The sequence below is a fragment of the Branchiostoma belcheri genome, unplaced genomic scaffold, assembly GCF_001625305.1.
Source record: "Branchiostoma belcheri isolate BF01 breed outbred unplaced genomic scaffold, Haploidv18h27 scaffold57, whole genome shotgun sequence".
In the NCBI taxonomy this organism is placed as follows: domain Eukaryota; kingdom Metazoa; phylum Chordata; class Leptocardii; order Amphioxiformes; family Branchiostomatidae; genus Branchiostoma; species Branchiostoma belcheri.
In genome coordinates, this window is record NW_017804209.1 from 1,054,308 (window position 1) to 1,077,174 (window position 22,867).

Here is a 22,867-nt window from a genome sequence, read left to right on the forward strand (position 1 = left end):
TTCTGACTGGAGTTCTGCTTCTCGCCGCTATATGTAGCTGATGTAGGTGGCGAGAAGCAGAACTCCAGTCAGAAGCACTAAGCACTATCGAGTTCTAATAGTTCTAATAGTGACCCTGAAGAAGAGTGGTGGATGTCACTCGAAACGTCCGGATATTATCTCCGTAATTTATCCAGTATCAGTAGAGTTTGAATTCCTATGAGTATTGTTTACCTGGATGTCAACCTTCATCAACGCACTAAGGAAGGTGTCTGATAGACACTGAAACGTAAGCAAGGTGAGAGACAATACTGGTTGTGGAAAAGAAAACCACAATATCCTAGCAGACAGAATGACACAAGTGGGAAAAACCAGAGCTGCCGGCCACAGCAGCGGCGTGGAGAATAAAAAAAGCCTGAATGTTTCCACGTCAGCAGCTTTACGTCTTGAAGAGTTTGAGAAAGTTCTTGAGTTTGTCGATCGTCGTCTGGACGTCTCGATGGACCTGCTGGAGCTCCCCCTTCGTCTGCATCTGGGTCTGAAAATAAACAAACAAATATGGGTCTGTAAACAAAAGACAAATATGGGTCTGAACAAACAAACATGGGTCTGTAAACAACAAACAAACAAATATGGGTCTGTAAACAACAAACAAATATAGGTCTGTAAACAACAAGCAAACAAACATGGGTCTGTAAACAACAAATATGGGTCTGAAAAACAACAAACATAGGTCTGTAAACAACTAGAAAGGAAACATTTTGAAAGCAAATGCATAATGTTTACCTTTGCATATGGTCTGCTCTGTTAATTCTGACTCAAACACATTCATACCCCCGAAAATATGGTCAAGACAGGAGTCTAAATCCCTCCTGCTATAAAACTGCAACATGATGTAACCCAACACCAGTTACCATGGCGACAGACTGGTTCAGGTCATTGAACTTATTGGTTTGGAGAAGAAGAGGAAATAGAGCAAAAACAAGTTTTCCTTCAGTGTAGCTTACATCAAAATTGGTTAATGATGAAACCAATGGTTTACAACATGGGTTTATTGGTGATTGGTCAACTGCACAAGCATAACTGTGCCCTGATTGGTCAGCTGCACAAGCCTTACTGCATTGTGATTGGTTAGCTGCACAAGCCGTACTGTGCTGTGATTGGTCAGCTGGACAAGCCTTACTGTGATGTGATTGGTCTGCAGCACAAGCCTTACTGTGCTGTGATTGGTCAGCTGCTGACTTACCATTATGTTATTGGTCAGCTGCTTGGCCTTGGACTCGAGTTGAGAACGTTCCTTCTTCAGATCATCGGAGCGTTTCGTCAATTTCCGTTTTTCCTCCTCCTTAGCTGCAGGGGGACAAAACACAGAGCAAATAAATACAGGGCAGAAGAAAAAACATGTGGCACAAAACACATGGGAGACAAAAAATACATGGCAAAAAAAACACACATGGATGAAAAGCATATGTATGAAAAAAACACATAGCAGAAAAATACATTGCAGAAAAAATACATGGTGGTCAGACAATAATTTGCAAAAAAAGGTAAAGCGGAGGAAAAATATTTGGTAGAAATTTACACACAGCATAAAGTAACACATGAATGTATTCCTTTTTTTATTACAGCTTTACAGAACAAAATGGATCTGATTTTTTTCTATGCGTTAACTGCCAGCCAAAACAACTATTATTGGTGAAGACTGCAGATTACTACAGGATCACAGCATGCTACAAATGACAGGTGTTACAGGGATTCTACATCACTATGGCAACGAAAAGATTTTTACTACATCACTATGGCAATACCATGGCAACAAAAAATATATGATTGTGTTATACTATGACATTTTTACTACATAATATTAATTATGGCAATGCCATGGCAACAGATAGAATGTATTTCCTGTGTTTAATACTATGAAATAAGTACATCACCATGGCAATGCCATGGCAACAGACATTTGTGATAAATACTATACATCACCATGGCAATGCTATGGCAACAGACATTCGTGTTAAATTCTATACATCACCATGGCAATGCCATGGCAACAGAACTGAAGAAAGCTGGAGTACAGATTTGTCTTACCAAACATCACTTCTGCAGGGGACGCATTAAAAAACAACAAAGAAAAAAATTGCTGGTCAGAAAGGAACCGTTTAATTTAAAGCCATAGAACAAAGGTTATGTCGACGGATGGAAAAGCACTTCGATAAAAACCGAGATCAGCTGCATGGATAAAAAACCGTTAGTTATTAAAGTGGTGTGTGGCGGCTGAGAAAGCAACAGAAGGAACATCACAAGAATGGCACTGCACAAATGAGACCACTGCCAGGGGGGTGGGGGGTGGATAGTGCTGTGTACGCTGTGGTTCGCTGGACCGGTTCCAGACTTGTAAAAATGTCCGGTTCAAGTCCATAAAAAACTAAAAGTCAAGAACCGATTCCAGACTTATTAAAAAAAACCATGTCACATACCCCTTTTCTTTCCAAACCACCTAAAACCTTCCATAGATTGCAAAATCTGTGCTGCAAAATGAAGAAAACATTGCCATCGGGCATCCTCAAGTGTCGGCCTCCATGTTGTTCTGTGGCCAAAGTTTTGCCCAGACAACATTGCAAGGTTGCCAACATGCCAACATGCAATTCAGGTCCGGACCTGAACCTAAATGTGGGTTTAGGTACACAGCACTAGGTATGGATAAGGGGGATGAAGGGGTAGGGATACCGTATGGAACAGCAACTTAGGGGGTAGTGCTACTATATGGAAGAGCAAGGCTTACATATTATTTTAAACACCAATACACAACTTTTGTAAAAAATTCTGGTGGAAACTTCCTGTCTTGCCTTTCTGTACACATGGATCAGAATTGGAATCAACAACAAAATTTCTTTTAACTGTGATCTGACATTTACATTACATTTCAGCTACTGAAACATACAATTTACAAAGTCACATCCAAAAGTTTGGGCTAAAATAAGTTAAAAGCACCACTGACTCGCTTCTCACAAAGCCCATGTATACAGAAAAGTGAAGAAACAGGAAGTTCGAGGGTTACAAAAAGTCTTAGAAAGCAGTGAAGGAAACAGACCAGCATGAGACATTATTGGGCTGTAACAAAGTGAGAAAGTTTTACAGCAAAATTCTCCCATCCCAAAAGTGTGGAACTTTCTTCGTGAAAAAAAACATCCCAATCTGTCCTCCAACTTGCCAGACAGCGAGAGGCCACAGCAAACCAGGGCTCGGTTTTTGACATTATTGTTATTAAAGAATCAAACTGATGAAATACGTGTCTTTATATTTTTTTATAATTTATATGGTGTCAGGCAGGACTGACACCAACATCTCAACATCTACCATTTGGATGCAATATCTTGTTTTTGGTAAGGCCATACCAAGTTGATTTGTTGGATCTCAAATTTTTTTTCAGAAAAAATTGGATTATTTTCATTGCTGCCTGCACAAGTGCAGAGGAAAGCATTTGAGTCCTGACATGATGAGGAGTGTGGCCTTCCGCTGTCTGCGGACACAGAAAAGACGAGAAACTACAGAGCAAGGAACCAGGGCTCTAGCCAGCTCTAGCCAGTTTTACAGGAACTTTGTGTTGTGTGACGAAAAAATTTCTAAACCTAATAGTATCTGTCAACCTTGATGGATAAAATTGACAAAAATCTGGGGTGAAAATGTAAAAACATCCAAAGGACCACTCTCAACCCAAGACTTGCCTCTCAAAATGTGGAAAATTGTGTTTTTAAAGCCTTGAAAATCCAAAAGTTGGTCCCTGGACATCCCCCTAGCCTGACTAAATCTGCGCTCCTAGCGGCCGGCCCGGAATTACTGGGGGCGGCTGGTGTAATACCGGGCCGGCCGCTAGGAGCACAGATTTAGTCAGGCTAGACATCCCCCAATCCACCCAGATTGAGAGCACTCCACCCCAAGATCTGATCATGAACCTGGCCTGACACTGTGACAGAAAAAAGATTTGGAGCTGGCTAGAGCCCTGTGAGGAACGCGGATGTCGGGGCGGCGTCTACGCGGGGGCGGACTCACCGTTTTTGTACGCGATGTAGGAGTGGACGATGGCGAGCGTTCCCGGCCACGGCATGGTGTCAGAGCACGGCGTCTGGAACAAAAAAAGCCACGGCAGGTATTATACAAACTTCATCAACAGATATCACACAAAAACCTCAAGCAGGTATTGCACAAAATCAACAGGCAGATATCACACAAATATTCTATTTGCACTGCCCAGTGTTACAAATTATGGTTGTTTCCAAGCTTCTCTTATTATTCCATGGTTACTAGTATCAGGTATTGTTGCAAAATTGTGTTCTGTTCACACAAAATTCATCAACAGATATTACACATAAACCAAATGTGAGTATTATACAAAAAGCGTACATATTAAAGTGTACAAGAGAGAGAGAGAGAGAGAATGGTTTATTCACACACAACCTTTAAAATAAACTGTTCCGAGTTGTCACAAAGAAGCAGCTATGTTGGTTTAGCTGAATGGACCTATACCATTATTACGTCACAGTTTGTTTACCTGTTCTAAGGAACATTCTAGAACGGTCAGTTAAAGAATAAAGATCATTTCAAAGTTTTCAAAGTAAGGTGTGTCTGATTTTTGCTGCGTCTAGTTGTGTTGACGCAGCATTACATGCCGCATGGGTGACTTAGTTGTGACCTTAGACGAAAGTAGTACTGTATTAAAAGCCTTATATTAGGCTAACGCTACACAAACACACACCGCGCTACGCACCCCTGTACAATATAAACGTCGATTGACCGGCATTCATTGCGGTAAACAAACTGTGACGTAATAATGGTATAGGTCCATTGAGTTGAGACATAACATAGATCTCTGAAGCAATCAGTTATGTGCTACATACACCTGTCCAATGAAATTTTCTCAGGCACTTGATAAAAGTTTTACATATTTAAAAAAAACTCTACTTAAACAAAGGGAGTCTGCAATGCCTGAGCACTGAATCATTTTTTATCGTTTTTGCAACTTGTAGGGGAATATTGTTGGCTGTTCTTGTTTGATTTCTTCATCTCTCATTTCATCCATCCCTTAGTCTAATCACTTGACCATTGGGACACAAAAGATGATCTGACAGTTTCTTCGAACCCTTCTCAGTTTTCTGTTCCTCATAACGTTCCACTAACAAAGAAGTGCAGCGAAAGACGTTGCCAAATCCTCCACACTTGACTTTATACACACACACACAGCCATGAGTCCAGCACATCGGCCACATCAGCCACCTCCGGCCCTTCTGAAGTTGTCCCAATAAAGCACACCAGAGTGGTCAGAAAAGCGAAGCCTGCCTGCATGGCAAAGACACTAGCTTCATCAGTGGAACACTTCAAACGTGGGCTGGCCCAACACACGGGTCTCCCCCAGGTCAAGAAGTAAGTACAGCTAAATCTTAGTGCGGCCACCATAATCTTCTTTTTTCTTTTCTATTCAACAAGTACTGTTTAGTTGGTCTGATTCACTGCACCACCACCGAACACAGTAAGACATGCACCGCTCTGGATGCGATGTCCCACATGGGGCATTGTCCAGTACCATATGAGATAAGAAGAAGACACAAGACCGCTACAGGTGCAGCCAGCAGTTGTTCTGATGTGACCAGATAGTAAGGAAGCTTGAGGTACGCAGGAAAGCTCTGATGAGACATAAGAAGGCCCTGAGACTGTAAGAAAACTACACCAGGTCCTGTAAGACGAGCTGTACTGGCTGTAAGGATCGGTCATTCCTTGGAGACAAGAGAAGTAGAAGAGTGGAAGCAGTGATTCTGTCCTGACAGCAGCTGACTTTGAATCAGAACACCTGGCCAGTGGTAGTGCTGTTCACTTGTTCTTGCAACTTGCAGTTGTCAATATTGTTGGAATCCTTGGATGTTCTTGTTTAAAAAATGTCATCTCTCATCTCACCTATCCCTTAGTCTAATCATTTGACCATTGGGGCACCACAGATGATCTGATAACCAGTTTTCTCCACCTCAGTTTTCTGTTCCTCTTAATGCATCAGTTAGTGTCGTGTCTGTCCATTTTCTGATATCATCTTCCCATCTTTTCTGCTGCCTGCCCCTCTTTCTTCCTCCCTGTACTGTTCCTTGGTTTCTTCAGGAATGCTTTGCTGCATAAGACTTACTGCCCCATAGGATTTTTAAGGCCATGGGGGGAGGGAGGGGGTTGTCAGTTGCTGATCCACTGTGTCTAGGGCAGTGTATTGGAAGGTGGAGCCCTTCCCTCTCCTTTCACTACCTTTTACCTCCCCAACCAAAGTCAGGTACCCACTTCACACCTGGATGGTGCGAGAGAAGTCGTGTAAAGTGACTTTCCCAAGGACACAATGTGTAGCCAGGAATCTAACCCTTGTTTGTGCTAACCTATCCCCTGGGCCATTGGATGCCAGTCTGAGCTGCAAACCTGAGTTGGCAGCTGACTGAAAACTGAAGATGGCTCCGCTCCACAGTGAGAGGGGATGGGAAGGGATGTGGAACCATGTTGCATGATGCAAACACAAAGGTCAGAAGCTGACAAAAAGCTCCGAACAAACTTAAAGTGATCAACAACAAACTTCTTAAGATTATAAAGCTAAAATAGGAAATTCATAAGTCATTTTTCTGTTTTAAATAATGCAAATGAAGATATCAATGTGAAAACATTGAAAATTCCTTTCTAAATGTGCATCATTTCAAAGGTACAGTTATATCACCAAACATTAACATAACTTTTTTTTAAACAGTAACGGTGTGAGCACATTTTCATCCCGTACCAAAGTTGGCCTTGGTTAGAAATACAGAATTCTACAACCACAATAGACAGTGGGGTTTGGTAGCATCTCATTTTCCTTGTTCAGTGACCAACTGACTGAACATTTCCATTTTACTTTGTGCCACAAAACACTGGGCCTGATTTTTATCTTTCAATAAAGAAAAGGACTGAACAATATGTAAACTTGGGTATGGGATGAAAGAATGTATGATGAGACAACATTGGTGAAATGCCACACACACACACACACACACACACACAAACCAAACCAACTAAATATGCATGGATATATAACACTTAACGCTTAAAAATCATAAGGACTAAAATGCTTGGTGAAACAGCCAGCCCTTTATTCCTGCCCTATAGCAGAATTGTGCTGCCCTGTACTACACATACCCTGTACCCGTACCGTGCCCTATACTACCTGTATCGCACCCTGCACCAGCCCATACTGTGCCCTGTACTACCCCAAACTGTCGGAACAGTGCCCCTATACTTCCTATACCTTCACTGTACTAGCCTGTACTGCCCCAAACTGTGCCCCTGTACTGTGCCCTGCTCTACCTCACACCGTGCCCCTGGACTAGCCCGTATAGTACCCCCATATTACCCATAGTGTCCGTGTAGTACTCTACACTGTGCCCCATACCATGCCGCTGTACTGCCAATAACGTACCCCTGTACTACCCTGTATCATGCCCTGCACTACCCGTACTGTGCTCCTATACTACCCCATACCACACCCCTGTACCATCCTACATGTATACCATGATCCTGCACCACCCTGTAGCGTGCCCCTATGCCTTCCCGGCCACCCCATACTACTCTGTTCTACTCTGTACCACCCCGTATTGTCCCCCTATGTCTCCCCTGGCCACACAGTAAGTACCTTGCACTGTGGACACACCCTATGCCTTGTACTATCCTATCCAGCCCCTGTACCACCCCGTACCATGCCCCTACACATGTCTCCCTGTATCACCCCCTATGTCTCCCTGGCCACACAGTAAGTACCTTGCACTGTGGACACACCCCATGGCCTGTGCTACCCTGTACACTGCCCCTGTACCACCCTGTACCATGTCTCCCTGTACCGTGCCCCTACATTGTAAGTCTGCCCCGTACCGTGCCCCTAAACCTATGCCCTGGCCACACAGTAAGTACCTTGCACTGTGGACACATCCACATGCCGGAGGGAATGGCCTTTAGCGGTGGATCTAAGCAGCCGAGGTGGTAGACCCGGTTACAAGTGTCACAACAGAGGAGCTCCCCGCTTGTTTTGCACACGGTGCAGAAATCCTCGTGGGCGTCCTGGCAACACAATGCAGACGGCACGTTACCTTGGCAACAGTAGTCATGGCAACAGTCGCTATGGTTACCTGCTGACAGCGGCTACACACTCCTGGAGCCAAGCCTTATTAGGAAGTTATAAGCTTCTTTTTTTTTTATTCTTACCCAGCAGAAAGCAGCACAGCACTTGGTACCACCACCTTGGTACTGGTACCACAACTCAGATAACACCTAATGGTACCTGTACCACTGTTCGGCTGACACCTTGGTACTGGTACCACTGAGCAGCTAGCTATTAAGGCACTCTCGCAGTGGCATTTACTTGAAACTCTGAATGTCTATTTGTTTCTTGCATTTAGTGTTGTGTTATTTATGTTTTATGGTGTGTGGACCTAAAAAGCAGCTAAATTTGGTGCCTGGTGCTTCACTGTGTATTGTTGTTGGAATTTGAATAAAGAAAAAAATAATCCCTGAAACACGTTCCTACATGACCTTCTATCCGACAAAACCCACCGGGTGGGTAAGTCCAAGGTCACAGCCCTGTACGACCTTGAGCGAAGGTCAGCCATCTTGTCTTTGCTGTTTAAGCCTACAAGCACTGCACACACCAGCACATACCAACCAACACATGCAGGCCAGCTGGTCAAACATGGAACGTTTGTCCAGCTTGTGACATAAGCACTGTACTTTTGAACCCTGAAGCCCAACATATTATGTAAACAACTAAACAACTAAAGACATGTGTAAACAACCAAACAACTTAAGCCCAATATAAGTAAGGCAATACAGACTTGATTACATCAATGACATCTGGACACAGATAAATTTATGTCCAAAAAATGTTAAAAAAAAAAAGTCTGCGGTCACAATGTTCTTTTTGTGGCTTTTGAAGGAGTGAAAGGGAAAGAAACAAGATGGCAGAGGAAGGGAAGCAGGGAACGAATTACCACTTGTTTGCACTACCAAGTCTTCCAGAGTTAAAGATGGGAAAGAAGAAAAATAAAGAATTAGATTGGTGTACCATGCTGTGAGTTTAGTCATTTGTTCACCCTTTTTGACCACTTTGACTTCAAAACGAAGGCAACTTTTTAAAAAAACTTGCAGACTCACATCAGTTCTGGGGTGCCCATAGGATGTCATCCATATAACCAAATCAGTAAAGCCGAAACAACTGCAGCCTAGCATGATTAAACAACCGAGTGAGCGAAGCAGTCTCACCTCCTGTCCGTTGGCGTCGGTGTTGATGAGTCGCGACTTGCCCTTCCCAGCATGCCCGTTCTCCCTGCCCTCCTCGTCCAGGGGGGTCCCGGGCCGGCTGTCGCTCGACGTGGGCGAGTGGATGAACCGAGGGGGGCGCCCAACTGGGGGGGGGAGGGGGTAGACAGAAACGGGGTTATATGGGGGAGTGGATTTTTTGTTTTCAGATTCCAACATTTCATGACTAGACATGGTAATAGCACACTCAAGTTATGTTGACTTATTTTATGCCACCACCAACGCAGATGACGAATACAGGACAAGACAATACTCATTTTAACTCAAGTTAACTGAGGAAAGTCATGTAAAGTGCCTTTCCCAAGGGCACAAGATCGGTGGCATGTCAGGACTCGAACCCTGGACCTCTTGCTTCTGAGTGGAGCACTCTGCCGTTGCGCCACACACAGATGAAAGCTAGTGGATGCTACCTGATGTTTCAAAATCCATCCAGTTGCTTGTAGTTGATAAATTTTGACTGGAGTAGGATGATAATCGGATGAGAATAGTACAGTAAAACTAACCTCTCCTCCTGGTGTTGGGGCCAGTCGTGTTGGACAGGTAGTTCAGCGCACTGCGCTTCCTCTGTACCAGGACAGAAGTACACAGGATTAGTACTAGTCATTTCCACATCAACAACAAACTCAGGGCTCTCCCCAAGCAATGAAGCAAAGGTGTTCCCCCTCTCTCTAAAATCCTCTCCAAGCATATTCAAATTTATTGTTTTTTCTTAGCATCGTCATGAAATTTCCCTGATTTTTTTTTGTGGGGCGGCATCAGCCTATTAGCGTGTACCTCTTCCCTAAAATTTCTGGGGAGACTCCTGAAACTTCTTCAGGCTGAATTAGGTATAACATTTTGATACACTTTTCAAAATGTCAAACGTTTATAATCTCAAGTCATACCACGGATAAGGAATACTTGTGTCAGACAATCAAGTGTCAGAAGGGCAGGAATGCATTACCTTTTGCAATCTTCAAATTTACATGCTGGACTAGTCTTATAGAACATGATGGGGCTAGTCCCCAACATCTAGAGGGGCTTTCTTTGGAAGACAATCATATGATTAACATGTTTGTACCTCTGGTTCAAAGATGGCACCGTAGCAGTACTGTGGGTTGGCCGTGCTTCTCCTTTTCCTCTCGTGACGCTTGTTTTGGATTTCTGGAACACGGAACAACAAATAAACGTGGAATCAAAGCATTTAGATTTATACTTGAAGTTGAACATGAAATCACAAATATAAGCTCCTTATGAATGTAGAAATGTATTAATTAATCTAAGTGCCAAGTTTGAAAATGAGTTATTCTCTAACAAAATTTAACAGTTTATTACTAACAAAGTGCAAGAAACTGGATGTCACAAAAAGAAAGATACAAAATAATCAGTTCCTCCATTCTCACCCCTGCTGCAGGCCAAAGCTACTGCATTTCTAACATGATATAGCAGTTCACTTACAACTTACAGGTTAAGTATGGTTAAAACAGGAAAACCCGAGATACCTTCTAGAGTACTCTGAGTGATGAGTTACAGGTTAAGTATGGCTAAACAGGAAAACCCGAGATACCTTCTAGAGTACTCTGAGTGATGAGCCCTAAGGAAGCCATAAACTGCATCTTCTGTGGGGACAGAAGAGGAGAAAAGTTAGTCAACGTGTCCTGTGGATAATCTATCGGGCTGGCAAGAGACTGTATGTAAGAAGGATCTTAAGGTTACAACCAGTGGTAATTTCAGTGACTGTCTGATTCATACTGCATTTGAGACCGTACTTGTAATATTGCAGCAGTGACACATAGCTGCAGCACGAATCAGAACCAGTCACCATAAAACAGCAATGTCCCCAAACTAAACTCAACCCAGGAACACTCTTCCATCCAAGTCCTCCCTTCATAGCATATTGTCAGCAGAACCTGCACAAAACCCTGATTTTTCTAGGTTTTTGGTTGGATGTTTGGTCATCGTTGCATTAGGATCTTGCCTGTTGCAGAGGATATCTATTCCAACATAACATTTGGAAACTACAGACCGAGTGTTTATTTGATGGATCTCCATTATTGAGTATAAGCATACGCATATACTCATTATTCTTCCTAGAATCGTAAAAACACATTACAAACTTAAATATGCCAATACGGCCTTATATCATGAGACGTTCTGTCAAAGTGCTTACAACACATTACAGGTTTCGTGCAGGTGCAGTACGTTCTGCCGACATGCTTCCCATCCTCACCTTGTGATCTCCGTGTTCCTTGACTGGCACAGGTGCTTCGGAGGCAGTTGCCGCGACAACCATGGAGTTGGGAGACACCAGCTGGACGGGGGAGATGCCCTGCGGCCAGGAGTTTGTCTGCGGAGAGGGAAGATCGGTCATTCTTTCTCTCATTTGGTCATTCCAAATAGTCGACCATCCATCCAGTCATTCTTTTTTTCTTGTTCAGTTATTCCATCCAGTCATTTTTTCATTTATTCATCCATTTGTCCCCACCCATTACTAGATCCAGAGCCCTCACAGTGGCATGTACATGAAACATACTGTAAGTCCCACCTTTGTTGAGGTTGATGATAGGGAGACGGTTGTGCTCTGTGGGGCCACCTGTGCTGTTGCCATGGTGATGACAGGCGGCTGTGTCCTGGGCTGGGTCACCTGCTGCGATGCTGGGATCAGACAAAGTTCAGTTTGGCAGTTAAGATCGAGTCTGCTAATATCTCATGACTAACTTGTGTACTGAGGCTGACCTATGACCCCTGACCTCTATACTGGGGTTGACCTATGACCCCTGACCAACGCATGCACTAAGCCTGACCTATGACTCCTGACCGACCTCAATACTGAGTCTGACCTATGACCCTGACTGATCTCTATACTGAGTCTGACCCATGACCCTGACTGACCTATGTACTGTGGCTGACCTCTGACCCAGACTGACCTATGTACTGTGGCTGTCCGTTGATGATGCGTACGTGATGAGTCATGACTGTTGGGGCTGCAGAGATGCCTGCGGCTTTCCTGATGAGGGTGGGCGACGCCTGCTGCGGGGTGGGGGGCTTCGGCCTCAACTGTGCAAACAAACAAACAAACAATAAACAATCATGCTGATACACTGCAGCCATTTCTTTTCTGTTTTTCAGAAGCAAAGATCCTGTAAGCTGGAAATAAATTGCACTTTAATAAGTCTGCATTAGATTTTCTGTACAAAATACAGCCATTTTCTAATCTAAAGACACATACCGGTTGCAGCAGGACAGGCTGCCTGTTCTGTCCTATCCTCTGCACGGAGCTGAACTGTGGCACGCGGATTGTCGCTATCCCCGGGCTGCCGAGCGCCACGGGCGGCCTGGTTACCGCGGGAACGGTCGCGGTGATGGTGACAGCGTGGCCGGTGGTGGGGATGATCCGTATGATCTGGTGGGGAGGGTCCTTTGGGCTGGGGGTCGTCCGCACCTGCTTCAGGTCGATGGGGTGGGCCTGGACGGAGGTCGGCACCATCCTGCTGAGAACACCGGACAAAAACAGGACAAGTTTAAAGTTAAAACTGTTGATCCAAAACAAAGAGGTTCTCTCACCCAGAACTTTCGACCAGTCACTCTAGTCTTCCTCAGTAGACTGACCCAGTGTTGACGTCACACTTCAAAGAAGCCACGTGACAAGCTTCACTGGGTCAGTCTACTGAGGAAGACCAGAGTGACTGGTCGAAAGCTCTAGGTGAGAGAACTTTTTTGTGTTGGATCAAAAGTTATAACTTTAAACATGTAACTACCAACACAGATGAACTTTCATGATAAAAACAGGACAAATTTCATCTTAAATCTTACCCAATATCACAGGAGCTTAAAAGTCTATAACTATAACTAACTTAATTAACTGTAACTGTCAGATTCCGTTGAAATACAACTCCTCCCCATTACCATAGTTTCCCGTTGCCATGGTACCCGTCACCGTGGTTACGTACCTCTGCACCTCGTGGCCGACCACGGGTGCCACGTCCCCGTTGGCCTTGGAGGCCGCCGTGGGGGTTTTGCTGTTGGGCTGGATGACAGACACGGTGACGGACCCCGTGACCATATTAGGAGCCGTGCCGGGTTCCTGCTTCATCACCAGGGTCTTGGGTGTCGTCGTGGGTGTGGGGGATGTGGGGCTGGGTTTCTAAAGTGGGGGGATAAAAAAGTAATCATTGTGGGTTAGCCCGACCTGGCAATGGGTTTCTGTTGTGGGGAAATATAATCATGGGTTAGCCAGTGTCTGTTACAAGACCCCTACACTAACTTCACCTTTAGATCTCCATACACACACTTCCACTAACCTATTCATGTTTTTATTATTCATTATTTGTTTGGAGGAGTCAGCCTTGTTAAAGGACTCTATCCTGTTGCTGACTCCTCTCAGTTTCTTCTCTGAAATCTTAATAAATGAAACCTCATCTTTAGCCCCACATATACACCCTCAAACTTATCTTAAACCCCCATACACACCCTCACCCCTCACCTGTACATCCCCTGAAGGCTCCTGCTTCACCAGTTCTTTCAAAACCCCATACACAGTCACACACCCCCATACATACCCCCATCCCATATCTCACCTGTACATCCCCTGAAGGCTCCTGCTTCACCAGTTCTTTCACACACTCCATACACACCCACACACACCCATACACACCCCTACACCCCCATACACACCCTATCCTTACCTGTACATCCCCTGAAGGCTCCTGCTTCACCAGTTCTTTCACAAACCCCATACACACCCACGCACCCCCATACACACCCCATCCTTACCTGTACATCCCCTGAAGGTTCTTGTTTCACCAGTTCTTTCCTGAGCTGCTGAACAACTTTTTTCTGCAGAAGAAAGAAATTAGAAAACGTTTACCATGAGACAATAATAATAATTTTTCTGACGCGTAGCTTAAGAATATTTCCTCTAATGGCACAAATTTCCTACATGGTATTTTCACAACTGAGCTGCACCATTTTAGTAAACCCACAAGTTTGCATTGTCACCATTTTACATAGGATAAAGTTCAGTTTTTCTATGACCACACCACTATATAGTATATGAATCATCCAGGAATTTCTATTTTTCTTACCACAATTATAACAAGTTTTCCCCCCCACATAACACCAAACTAATTACTAATGAGCTCAGTCATCATATTCTATTCATGATATTAAAATCAATACAGTATTAATAGAATCGCAAATTTATGAAGATCCATTATATATTAAAATCAACTTCCTGCCAAATGAACACCAACGACGTGTCATTTTCCTTCTCAATTATGACCTGATGCAATGTACAAAATATGCGTTTCATGAGTCATAACAAAACACCAATGCAACTTTGATGTCCTCTGGCATTATGCCTGACATATGCATTAATCGCCCCCCCCCCCGCATGTAGCCTGCTTCAATTTACATTCCTGAATTACAAACATTTAAACTATGACAGTTTTCTCCTCCTGAGCTGTATGAAACCAAATGTTCACACCACCACTAATCACCAGAGCACCTGTGGGTAACACGGGATCCTTTGTGTATGGATTATTCTTTCACCACTAAAGCTATGAATAAAATGGATAAAAGATACCACATATATGGATATTCTCCTCCAACCAAGCTTTCCAGCAAAAAAATTCTAACAAAGATGTCACTTGTTTTTTGTCAGAATGCTAACATTACATGTATTTACACTGTTTTTACTTCTTATCCCTGTCCAAACTACACGCAAGCAACCTTCATACGTTACAGCATGAATTTCCAATATCAAGGATCTAAATCATTTACATGTTTTCTGCAACATGGAATTTCTAATGCCGAATCTGGCTTGGTTGTGCTTGTTATGCTTGTTGCTATGTTCCCAGCATACAAGTACTGTACATGTATCTGTAAGATGCAGAAAGCCAAACAGTATGAACCCTTCTTTTGTCATCCCAAATGAGGTGAACCAAAATATGATGCTTTTCAAGTAGCTTCAAGATGTACATGTACTAGTGGCTAGTGTGATGTGGCTTTGCTACAGCTTTCATATTTAGCAAAGCACATTCGGTCACCCTTACTGTTACTCTCTCTGGGTGCTGGGTTCTTCTACATAAACAGGTTTGATGCCATCACTCACTCACTGCAGTGTACAAAATACTATTTTGAACCAAATATTAGGTTGCCCATCAGAATTTTAGGTTGCCCCACCTACTTTTCTCAAATTAAGTTATGTTACATACATAAGTCTTTGACAATATTTCTAACAGCCTTTAGTGAACTGATACTAGTAATAGCCATTAATACCTAAAATCAAAAAGCATCTGCCAGCTACAGTGGTGCAAGCCAAGTAGGCATGATTTCGTGGGGGGGGGGGGGCAGTTCCTAAAATCTAGGTAGCACACTGGGCTACCTAGGTTCAAAAATAGGTTGCCCAAAGTAAAATTTGGTTGCCCGGGGCAACTGGGCAGCCAGGTATTTTGCACGCTGGGTTCTTTTACATAAAGAGGTTTGATGCCATCACTCACTCACTGTCAGGTTTAAGTTTCCTACATACTATGCCAAAGTTGACGAACCCAGTAGCAGGAGCACGTCGGCAGAACGTACTGCACCTGCGCGAAATCCATAATATATTGTGCATAGCACTTCGGCAGAATGTCTCATATAAGGTTGTATTCGTGCATATAAGATCAACACTCTGTCTGTAGTTTCCAAATGTTATGTTGGAAAAGATATCCTCTGCAACAGGCAAAATTCTGATGCAACATTGACCAAAAATCCAACGTAAACCGTGAAAAATCGGGGTTCTGCGCAGGCGCAGTACGTTCTGCTGATGTGCTGGTACTGGTAGCAGGGAACAGAGAGAGTACATGACACATGTGGACATGAGCCACTCCCAGGGGACTCTGCTTAATAACTGCACAGCTGCTGCACAAGTCCTGACTACAATGTAATAATAAAGGGCCTCTCAAAACTAACCCAAACGGTTTTACATGGCAGAAATATGGAGCATTCTGACGAGTTTATTAAAATTTACCAAAAAACACCCGAATCTAAAACTTGCCTGTACAGACTAGGGTGATACTAACAGTTGTGTTAGATCTAGAGGCAGCAGCAAGTCTATTGTTTTTACAGGATTTACTTCATCCAAGTTGATTTTCAAGAAATATAAAAACAGTAAGCTGTCCCATGGTGCTTCTGGTATTGTTACAGTAACTGGGAGATACTGTTTGGAATCTTTAAAAAAAAGCACAACAAGGTATATGGCCCAAACTGTGTCATACCAAACAAAACAGTTCCATTTTTCCTCTGGGATCATTTCCATCTACATGTATCTAATCTATCATTTATCACTATTCACATCTGTTTATGCGACACAGTTCCTATAAACCACAAAACAACAAGAAAACTGTGTCTGAATATAAACATCTGAAGTTCAACCTGACTCTTTTATTTTTAAAAATGGTTTGCAAGTAACTGTCCTGTATTCTGCCAATACCTATAGGGAAGCATTTGCCCTATATGTTATGCCCTATGAACCTACTGATATACAGTATGTAAATCAGAGTGCCACCAAAGAGGGCCCTGTACACTCTACTGTTCAGCCACAAATTATGCCCCAAATAGGGAATATAGCCCTGTCAGCAGTATAGGCTATATTGTACTGTACACTGAACTGTCTGCTGTAAACTAAAGGCTTTTTAAACAACTCTATTTCCTTGCATCCATCTATTTTTCAACTGAATGCAGTCTAAAAACTACAATTGGAACAAATCAGGCAGAAAGGAAAATTTCAACTGATGTAAACCTGAAAAAAGCACTACATGCACTTGTTCTAACATTTTCTTGGTGAAAAATCTTGGTCTAAATCTAATGTACAGTTTAAGTCACCCAATAACCCTACTTATGCAGTGTAGAAGTGTCTAAAGATCAGAAACCACACCTGCGAATGTTTGCATCCACACAGCAGACTTCCTCACAAATGGACTAACCCAACTGGGAATTTCCTCCCCTCATCATTTCAACCAGACAGGTCCAAACAAAAGACTTTTATTTTCTCACAGAGATCTTTTAACGCCCAGTTATTGATAACAGACTCACAACTTCCAGGGCTCGAATTTCGTTTTAGGGAATAGGTGCACTGGCCAACCTAAAAAAGTAGGCCCGATTTAGACTAGAAACGGTATACCGTTTCGAAACGGTACGAAACGTTTCGGCACAGAAAACGGTTCGTCTTTAGACACAGATGCGGAAGCGTTTCGGGCCGCCCGTGGCGCAGGATGTTTCTGACCCACAGTGACCTATGATGACCTCCCCAAACCGCTTCTACGGTTTGCCTCATTGGCCTTATGATACTTGTGTTTCAGGGCCTTGAACTTCGCCCGAACCTGCTTTGGGGTGCGTAAATACCCCTCAGCCGCCAGCCCGTCCACAAGCATCTGTATGCCCTCCTTATTACGCGAGGTCTCCAAGCGGGATTGTATAGTTTGATCGTCCCACAAGCTGATCAAGCAGCGGATCTCCTCTTGGGTCCAGACCCTCCCCTGGCCTTCTGCCATCCCCCCAGACATAAAGGATGATGAAAATTTGAGAAATACATGATATAAAATGGCGAAAATAGACACGATCGAATATGGCGCGAATCTACCAGAAAATGGACGCGCGCGGGCTTATTAGCATGTGATTAGCATATGACACCTGACCTGGTTTACCGTTTCAAGAAACCCTTTGACTTTAGACCTAGCAAAAAGCGTTTCGGGCCCCCCGCTGAAGGGTTCTGAAACGGTCGAAAACCACGATGGAGGTGGTTTTCGGAAACGGTCTGCGAAAACCCATAACAAACCATTTTTTCCTCTTTAGACCGGGAACGGTTAACCGTTCCGAAACGTTTCCCTGGCCAAAACCCCTTAAGCGTTTCTAGTCTAAATCGGGCCTTAGGTGCACAGAAAATTTTTGGGTGCACCATTATTATATGGCACATAAAACAAAACTTAATAACAGATCTTATTGAGCTTGAATCTAAAATGGGAGCTAACTTCAAAATCTTAAACATGTACTAATGTACAACAAAACTTAATAACAGATCTTATTGAGCTTGAATCTAAAATGGGAGCTAACTTCAAAATCTTAAACATGTACCAATGTACAACAAATTAAGGTTTTATTATTTTTCTGACACTTAGATGCCAAGAATATCCTGTATACTATATGCATTTAATATGTACAAAAATACCTACAAAGATATTTAGATGCACCAGTGCACCCACAGAAAAAAAAATTAGGTGCACAGCTCCAAATTTTTGTGCACTTAGGTGCAGATGCACCCAGTATTTCAAGCCCTGAATTCCATTGGGGAGAAAAGCCTTTGATACTTGTGGACCACAGAACAGTTCATACTAATGATAATAGTGCTGACCCATAAAAACAATAATAACTTGTTCTTGTGAACCCAAACTAACCTTATCTGTTGCCAAAATTATTTTGAAAACATCAACATATCCCCCCATAAAAATTATCATAATCTGCATGATGCTGTATCCAGTCCAATAACACATTTACCATAATTATAAGCAAGTTGTTATCAATTTGTATATGAAAATGCTTCTGACGTTTAAACATATATTTATAGGTACTGATCCAAACATCATAACACTACAGACTACAGTGCAACTAGCTGTAACTCTAACAGTCTACAGGGACAAAAATTATAACTTAGGTAATGTGAATAAAGTATTGTAGCCAGCACTGCAAGTTTACATTATACTGTTACTACATCACCATTAATTTTGACATCTACACAACAAGATACAACTCAACACTAGTGGAACATCTAAATTGTCCAGTTTTTATAAGAGACTACATCCTACCATATTACCACAGGCTAGCTGTTGTTCAGTTCTTACACATGCCTCTGACGTAAATCTTACACATACAAACTGATAAATATCTTCTTCTTTTGTCATCCTCAACTGAGGCTGTGTTGGGTTATTTGACAAGCAGAAATTTGACGCCAGAAGTTACTCATACAAGAGGACACCAGCTTAACGTCAGAGTCCCCATCTGAAATTGTTCCAATTTCCAAAAGCTTCTTCGTTTTGTGACTTCAGAAACAGGAAGACTTGAGAGCCAAGTCAAGTTTGTCAGAAATTTTAGATTGCAACCAAGGGTAGGATGCTCACAATTCTGTGATCTTGGGAGAATACACACATCTCTGATTGTCAGTAGACAAAATTTTTAACGCAAATCCTCTTGGTCCATCAAACAGGAGCAGCCACTTGAAACCCTACATGGAAGTTTTTAGTCAGGTCGCCCACTGTGCAACAACAGCTGAAGAATTGCTTCCTACCCTAATCCTCCTCCATTATCACTGGTCCCAGGGACAAAGTGTCCCCTACACGACCTCCCCTCAAGGTCAAATATTTCCACTATAATAGTATAAACTGTATTTCAAAACAACATACCCTTAAGAAGTAAAGGTGCTGAATGTTATTTAAGTTAGAAAACTCAAATATCTGTATCAATACAGGGCTTTCCCAAACCAATATTTCAGCATCGTAGTGTAGTAGTACCTTGCCAGTTGTCCAGTTCAGGTAATTTTGCTCAAATTCATCTTCGCAAATGTTTGTGGCCAAGTTTTCTCCTCCCCAGACTTTCAGCATCACTTACTGACTTAGCTACGAATTATTGGCAAACATTCGAGTGAACCTGTGGCTTTTTAGTCACTTGTTTCACATTAAAATACAGAAACCCTCATACATTGACTACAGTTTACCACTGTGACTGTTGGCTGCTTTATGAGTTACAGATGATTGGCCAAAACTTGTTTCAGTGCAGGTACAGGTCCAGTGTAACCCTAACCTGAACTTGTACCTAAAATTTGTTTACGTACACAGCACTAAGCCTGGGGCATTCGTGGTTTTTTGTTATTCTGTCACGACTACGAGACAATAAATACTTGTATTTTATCCATAGATACTCTCTAAAAGTACATCAAGAACAGAGCAGCATCTAATTCTATATAACATTTGGCCATGTCAGGTTCAATAATAAAACCCAGAACTTCATACGCAGCTAGGTAAATCTTAGGTGAAATGAAAAAGAAAGGTTACACAATTCAAATGAGGTTCCTTTGAACTAGGATGTTAGCAAAATACCCCACTATTCACTGCACAGTAAGGGAGGAAGGGTGCAAATATAATACAGGTTGGTTTAGCTTTAAGGGGTGCTGCATATACTGCACCTGCTATAGATGGTAGATAACCCCACCTTTGCACATACCCCCCCCCCAGGCAATTTCACCTGTCCCATATCTAACTTGTTTACTTTCTTGACCATCAAAACTAAGAATCTAACTTAAACCACGTGCAACAAAACTGAGCAAGTTTTTTAGCTGTTTTGTTTTCCATTGCAAGGAGTTTGCATCAAAACACAAAGGATCTTGCTGTAACAAAGAAATTTTCTAATTGGTAAATTTTTGTTTGGACTAACTACAACATTCACGCTTTAGGTAATACGACTAAATTTATTTCCCCCAAAGTCTTTAAGATGTAAGAAAATTAAAGATGCCCAAGAAACCTGATACTTTGCCCAGGTTGGACAGAAGGACTGTCCTAAAATACATCACACAATAGTGCTGACTTCAGGTCATGTGACCAGAATGGCTGTCTCTGATTGGCCAGGCTCATTGTGACATGTCATCTGATGTAGTCTTAATCATTCTATTTTGCTGTTGCAGGTTGTAGATAAAAGAAAAGACAGAATGGAGGAGTTTGGTTCAACTTATTACCTCCGGGGAAGGAGATATCCTTCCGCGAGGAGGTTTTACTATTGTTCGAAACATTTCTGTCAGCAGCTGTTTCTCGCGATCGGCTGGACGGATTGGTCTGTTGTTCGGTATACGTATTGCTATTGGGCTGCAGATGATGCAGAACGTTTTTGTTTAATTGCATATGTGTTTATGGGCGTCGAAATAAAAGGTTTTTAAGTGCTCCGGACACCCCCGCCATGCTGAAAATGGAATTTACCATGTTGTTAAGGAATGGGGAGGTTGCAGTTTTGGGTCTTAGCATTCAAAAGGGGTCAAACAGAGGGGTGTCTGGTTCCGATAAAAAATTTTGGGTGACGGCGTAGCAATGACGGCGCGGGATGACGGCGGGGGTAATGGCGCGGGTGACGGTGCAGGCATGGTGGTAAGGAAATAACCATGGTGCAGGCTGTCAGACACGTTAATCAACAGTCCATACCGAACCAACCGTCAGTAGCCATCAAACACATACAAACATATTACGCAACTTCCATACTACACACAAACAAATAACCTAAACCAATAGAACACAAAAAACCCGGAGGTTTGAAATCTACGATTTCCCTTGTTTACGTTTAAGTAATATTCCAGCAGAGAAAAGTGATGTCTGCGAGGGCACCTGCTACTGAGGAATAACAGTCTTACTCAGAAAATAAAATATTCCCACATACTTGTTTTTCACTCAATAATGTTATCCTTGCTTGAAGTTCGTGTAGTCTTTTCTGCAACTCTGCATTCTGAGCAGAAGGAAAGAAATAAAAAGGATGTCAACAACCCGGAGAAAAGCGTGTGTCGCAGCGGATTGATTGATGCGAACGAATTGAAAGGTCATACAGAACTTTGCCCACATCAGCGCACACACCAGCCGCTATCTCATCAACCTTCCGCCGAAATATCCTACAAATCCGCACAAAACTCGCACGTACCTGTGGATCTTTCTTCATCTGGCTCACCAGCACCTACAAATAAATAAACATCGCCGAATTAGACTCCGAACACAAAAGTTGTCAGCTCGGCCGAAATTATGCCCATCGATTGTGGACAACTGGTGCACGGTCGCTGCAGTTCTACATAATCAATGAAGGGTAATTTTACATTCAGCCCAAATATCTCCTCGCAAACTCGTCCTACACGACTCCACATGGTCCCAAACTTTACACAGACACACGCAGGAATACCACATCAGCCCACACGACTACCGGGCCGACAAATGTCCCGAAACAGTCCCCACAGAAGGGGGAATATTTTTTCGGAATAATGCACTACATTATTATCCGACGGAGGAGATTTGGTAGAGGGAACAGGGAGCAACATACTACCTGATGACTTTGGATTTCGACTTTCAGCTGCTCCTGAAGACTGCTCAGGTCCATACCGCCGCTCCCGCCAACTTCTCACAACTTTCTGTCAATTTGGGAAGATTTCGGGATTTCTACAACGCCACAAAAATTGAGAATTGACTCCCCAAATGTTGGAACTGAGGAGTACTTGTTTTGTACTTCTGCACGCACGGACTCATCACACCCTGCGCGCTCCCCAAAACTTTGCACCTAATATCTCAATCCTGCACTATTCCCGCCCAAATCCCGATCAGCTGTCGGCTCTGACTTTACAGCAGAATTTTATTACGCCGGCAGAAAAATCCTGCGCCCAGAAAATAGCGTTTTGCGCCACTATTTGGCGGATTATTTCGCATTGATTTTGGCGTATTATTACCACTTTGCCTAGGGAAAGTGAGTGATCCGGCAGCATTGCCTAGGAAAAGTTCCCGGA

At 42.9% G+C, this 22,867-nt stretch overlaps 1 protein-coding gene across 5 annotated transcripts; it reads right to left on the reverse strand.

Moving 5' to 3' along the window:
• Positions 1-22: 22 nt before the first annotated feature.
• Positions 23-22,671, reverse strand: LOC109481684 (PHD finger protein 21A-like). 5 transcript variants are annotated; one of them, XM_019784267.1, is made up of 19 exons: positions 22,414-22,671; positions 22,021-22,053; positions 21,766-21,831; positions 14,122-14,154; positions 13,802-13,831; positions 13,269-13,462; positions 12,548-12,806; positions 12,246-12,375; positions 11,864-11,973; positions 11,549-11,665; positions 10,886-10,937; positions 10,400-10,482; positions 9,843-9,903; positions 9,283-9,425; positions 7,939-8,085; positions 4,033-4,105; positions 2,071-2,082; positions 1,226-1,329; positions 23-517 (listed from the first exon to the last, which is right to left on the reverse strand). In XM_019784267.1, the coding sequence occupies exons 1-19, from the start codon at positions 22,465-22,467 to the stop codon at positions 419-421; spliced, it is 1,800 nt and encodes a 599-aa protein (XP_019639826.1). In that variant the 5' UTR covers positions 22,468-22,671; the 3' UTR covers positions 23-418. The 5 variants fall into 5 exon arrangements, with proteins under 5 accessions (XP_019639826.1, XP_019639825.1, XP_019639827.1 ...); XM_019784266.1 differs by lacking the exon at positions 13,802-13,831 and having other exon boundaries at positions 14,092-14,154; positions 22,414-22,668; XM_019784268.1 differs by lacking the exons at positions 2,071-2,082; positions 13,802-13,831 and having other exon boundaries at positions 14,092-14,154; positions 22,414-22,667.
• Between the last annotated feature and the right edge of the window lie 196 nt (positions 22,672-22,867).

What these genes read in the sequence shown, in the direction of transcription:
- LOC109481684 (XM_019784267.1), bottom strand. Translation starts at nt 22,467, where the DNA reads ATGGACCTGAGCAGTCTTCAGGAGCAGCTGAAAGTCGAAATCCAAAGT. An exon ending in CGGACAGCCACAGTACATAG is followed by an intron (nt 11,974 to 12,245) that starts GTCAGTCTGGGT and finishes GTCTGATCCCAG; the next exon opens with CATCGCAGCAGGTGACCCAG. An exon ending in CCGACGCCAACGGACAGGAG is followed by an intron (nt 8,086 to 9,282) that starts GTGAGACTGCTT and finishes TTGTGTTGCCAG; the next exon opens with GACGCCCACGAGGATTTCTG.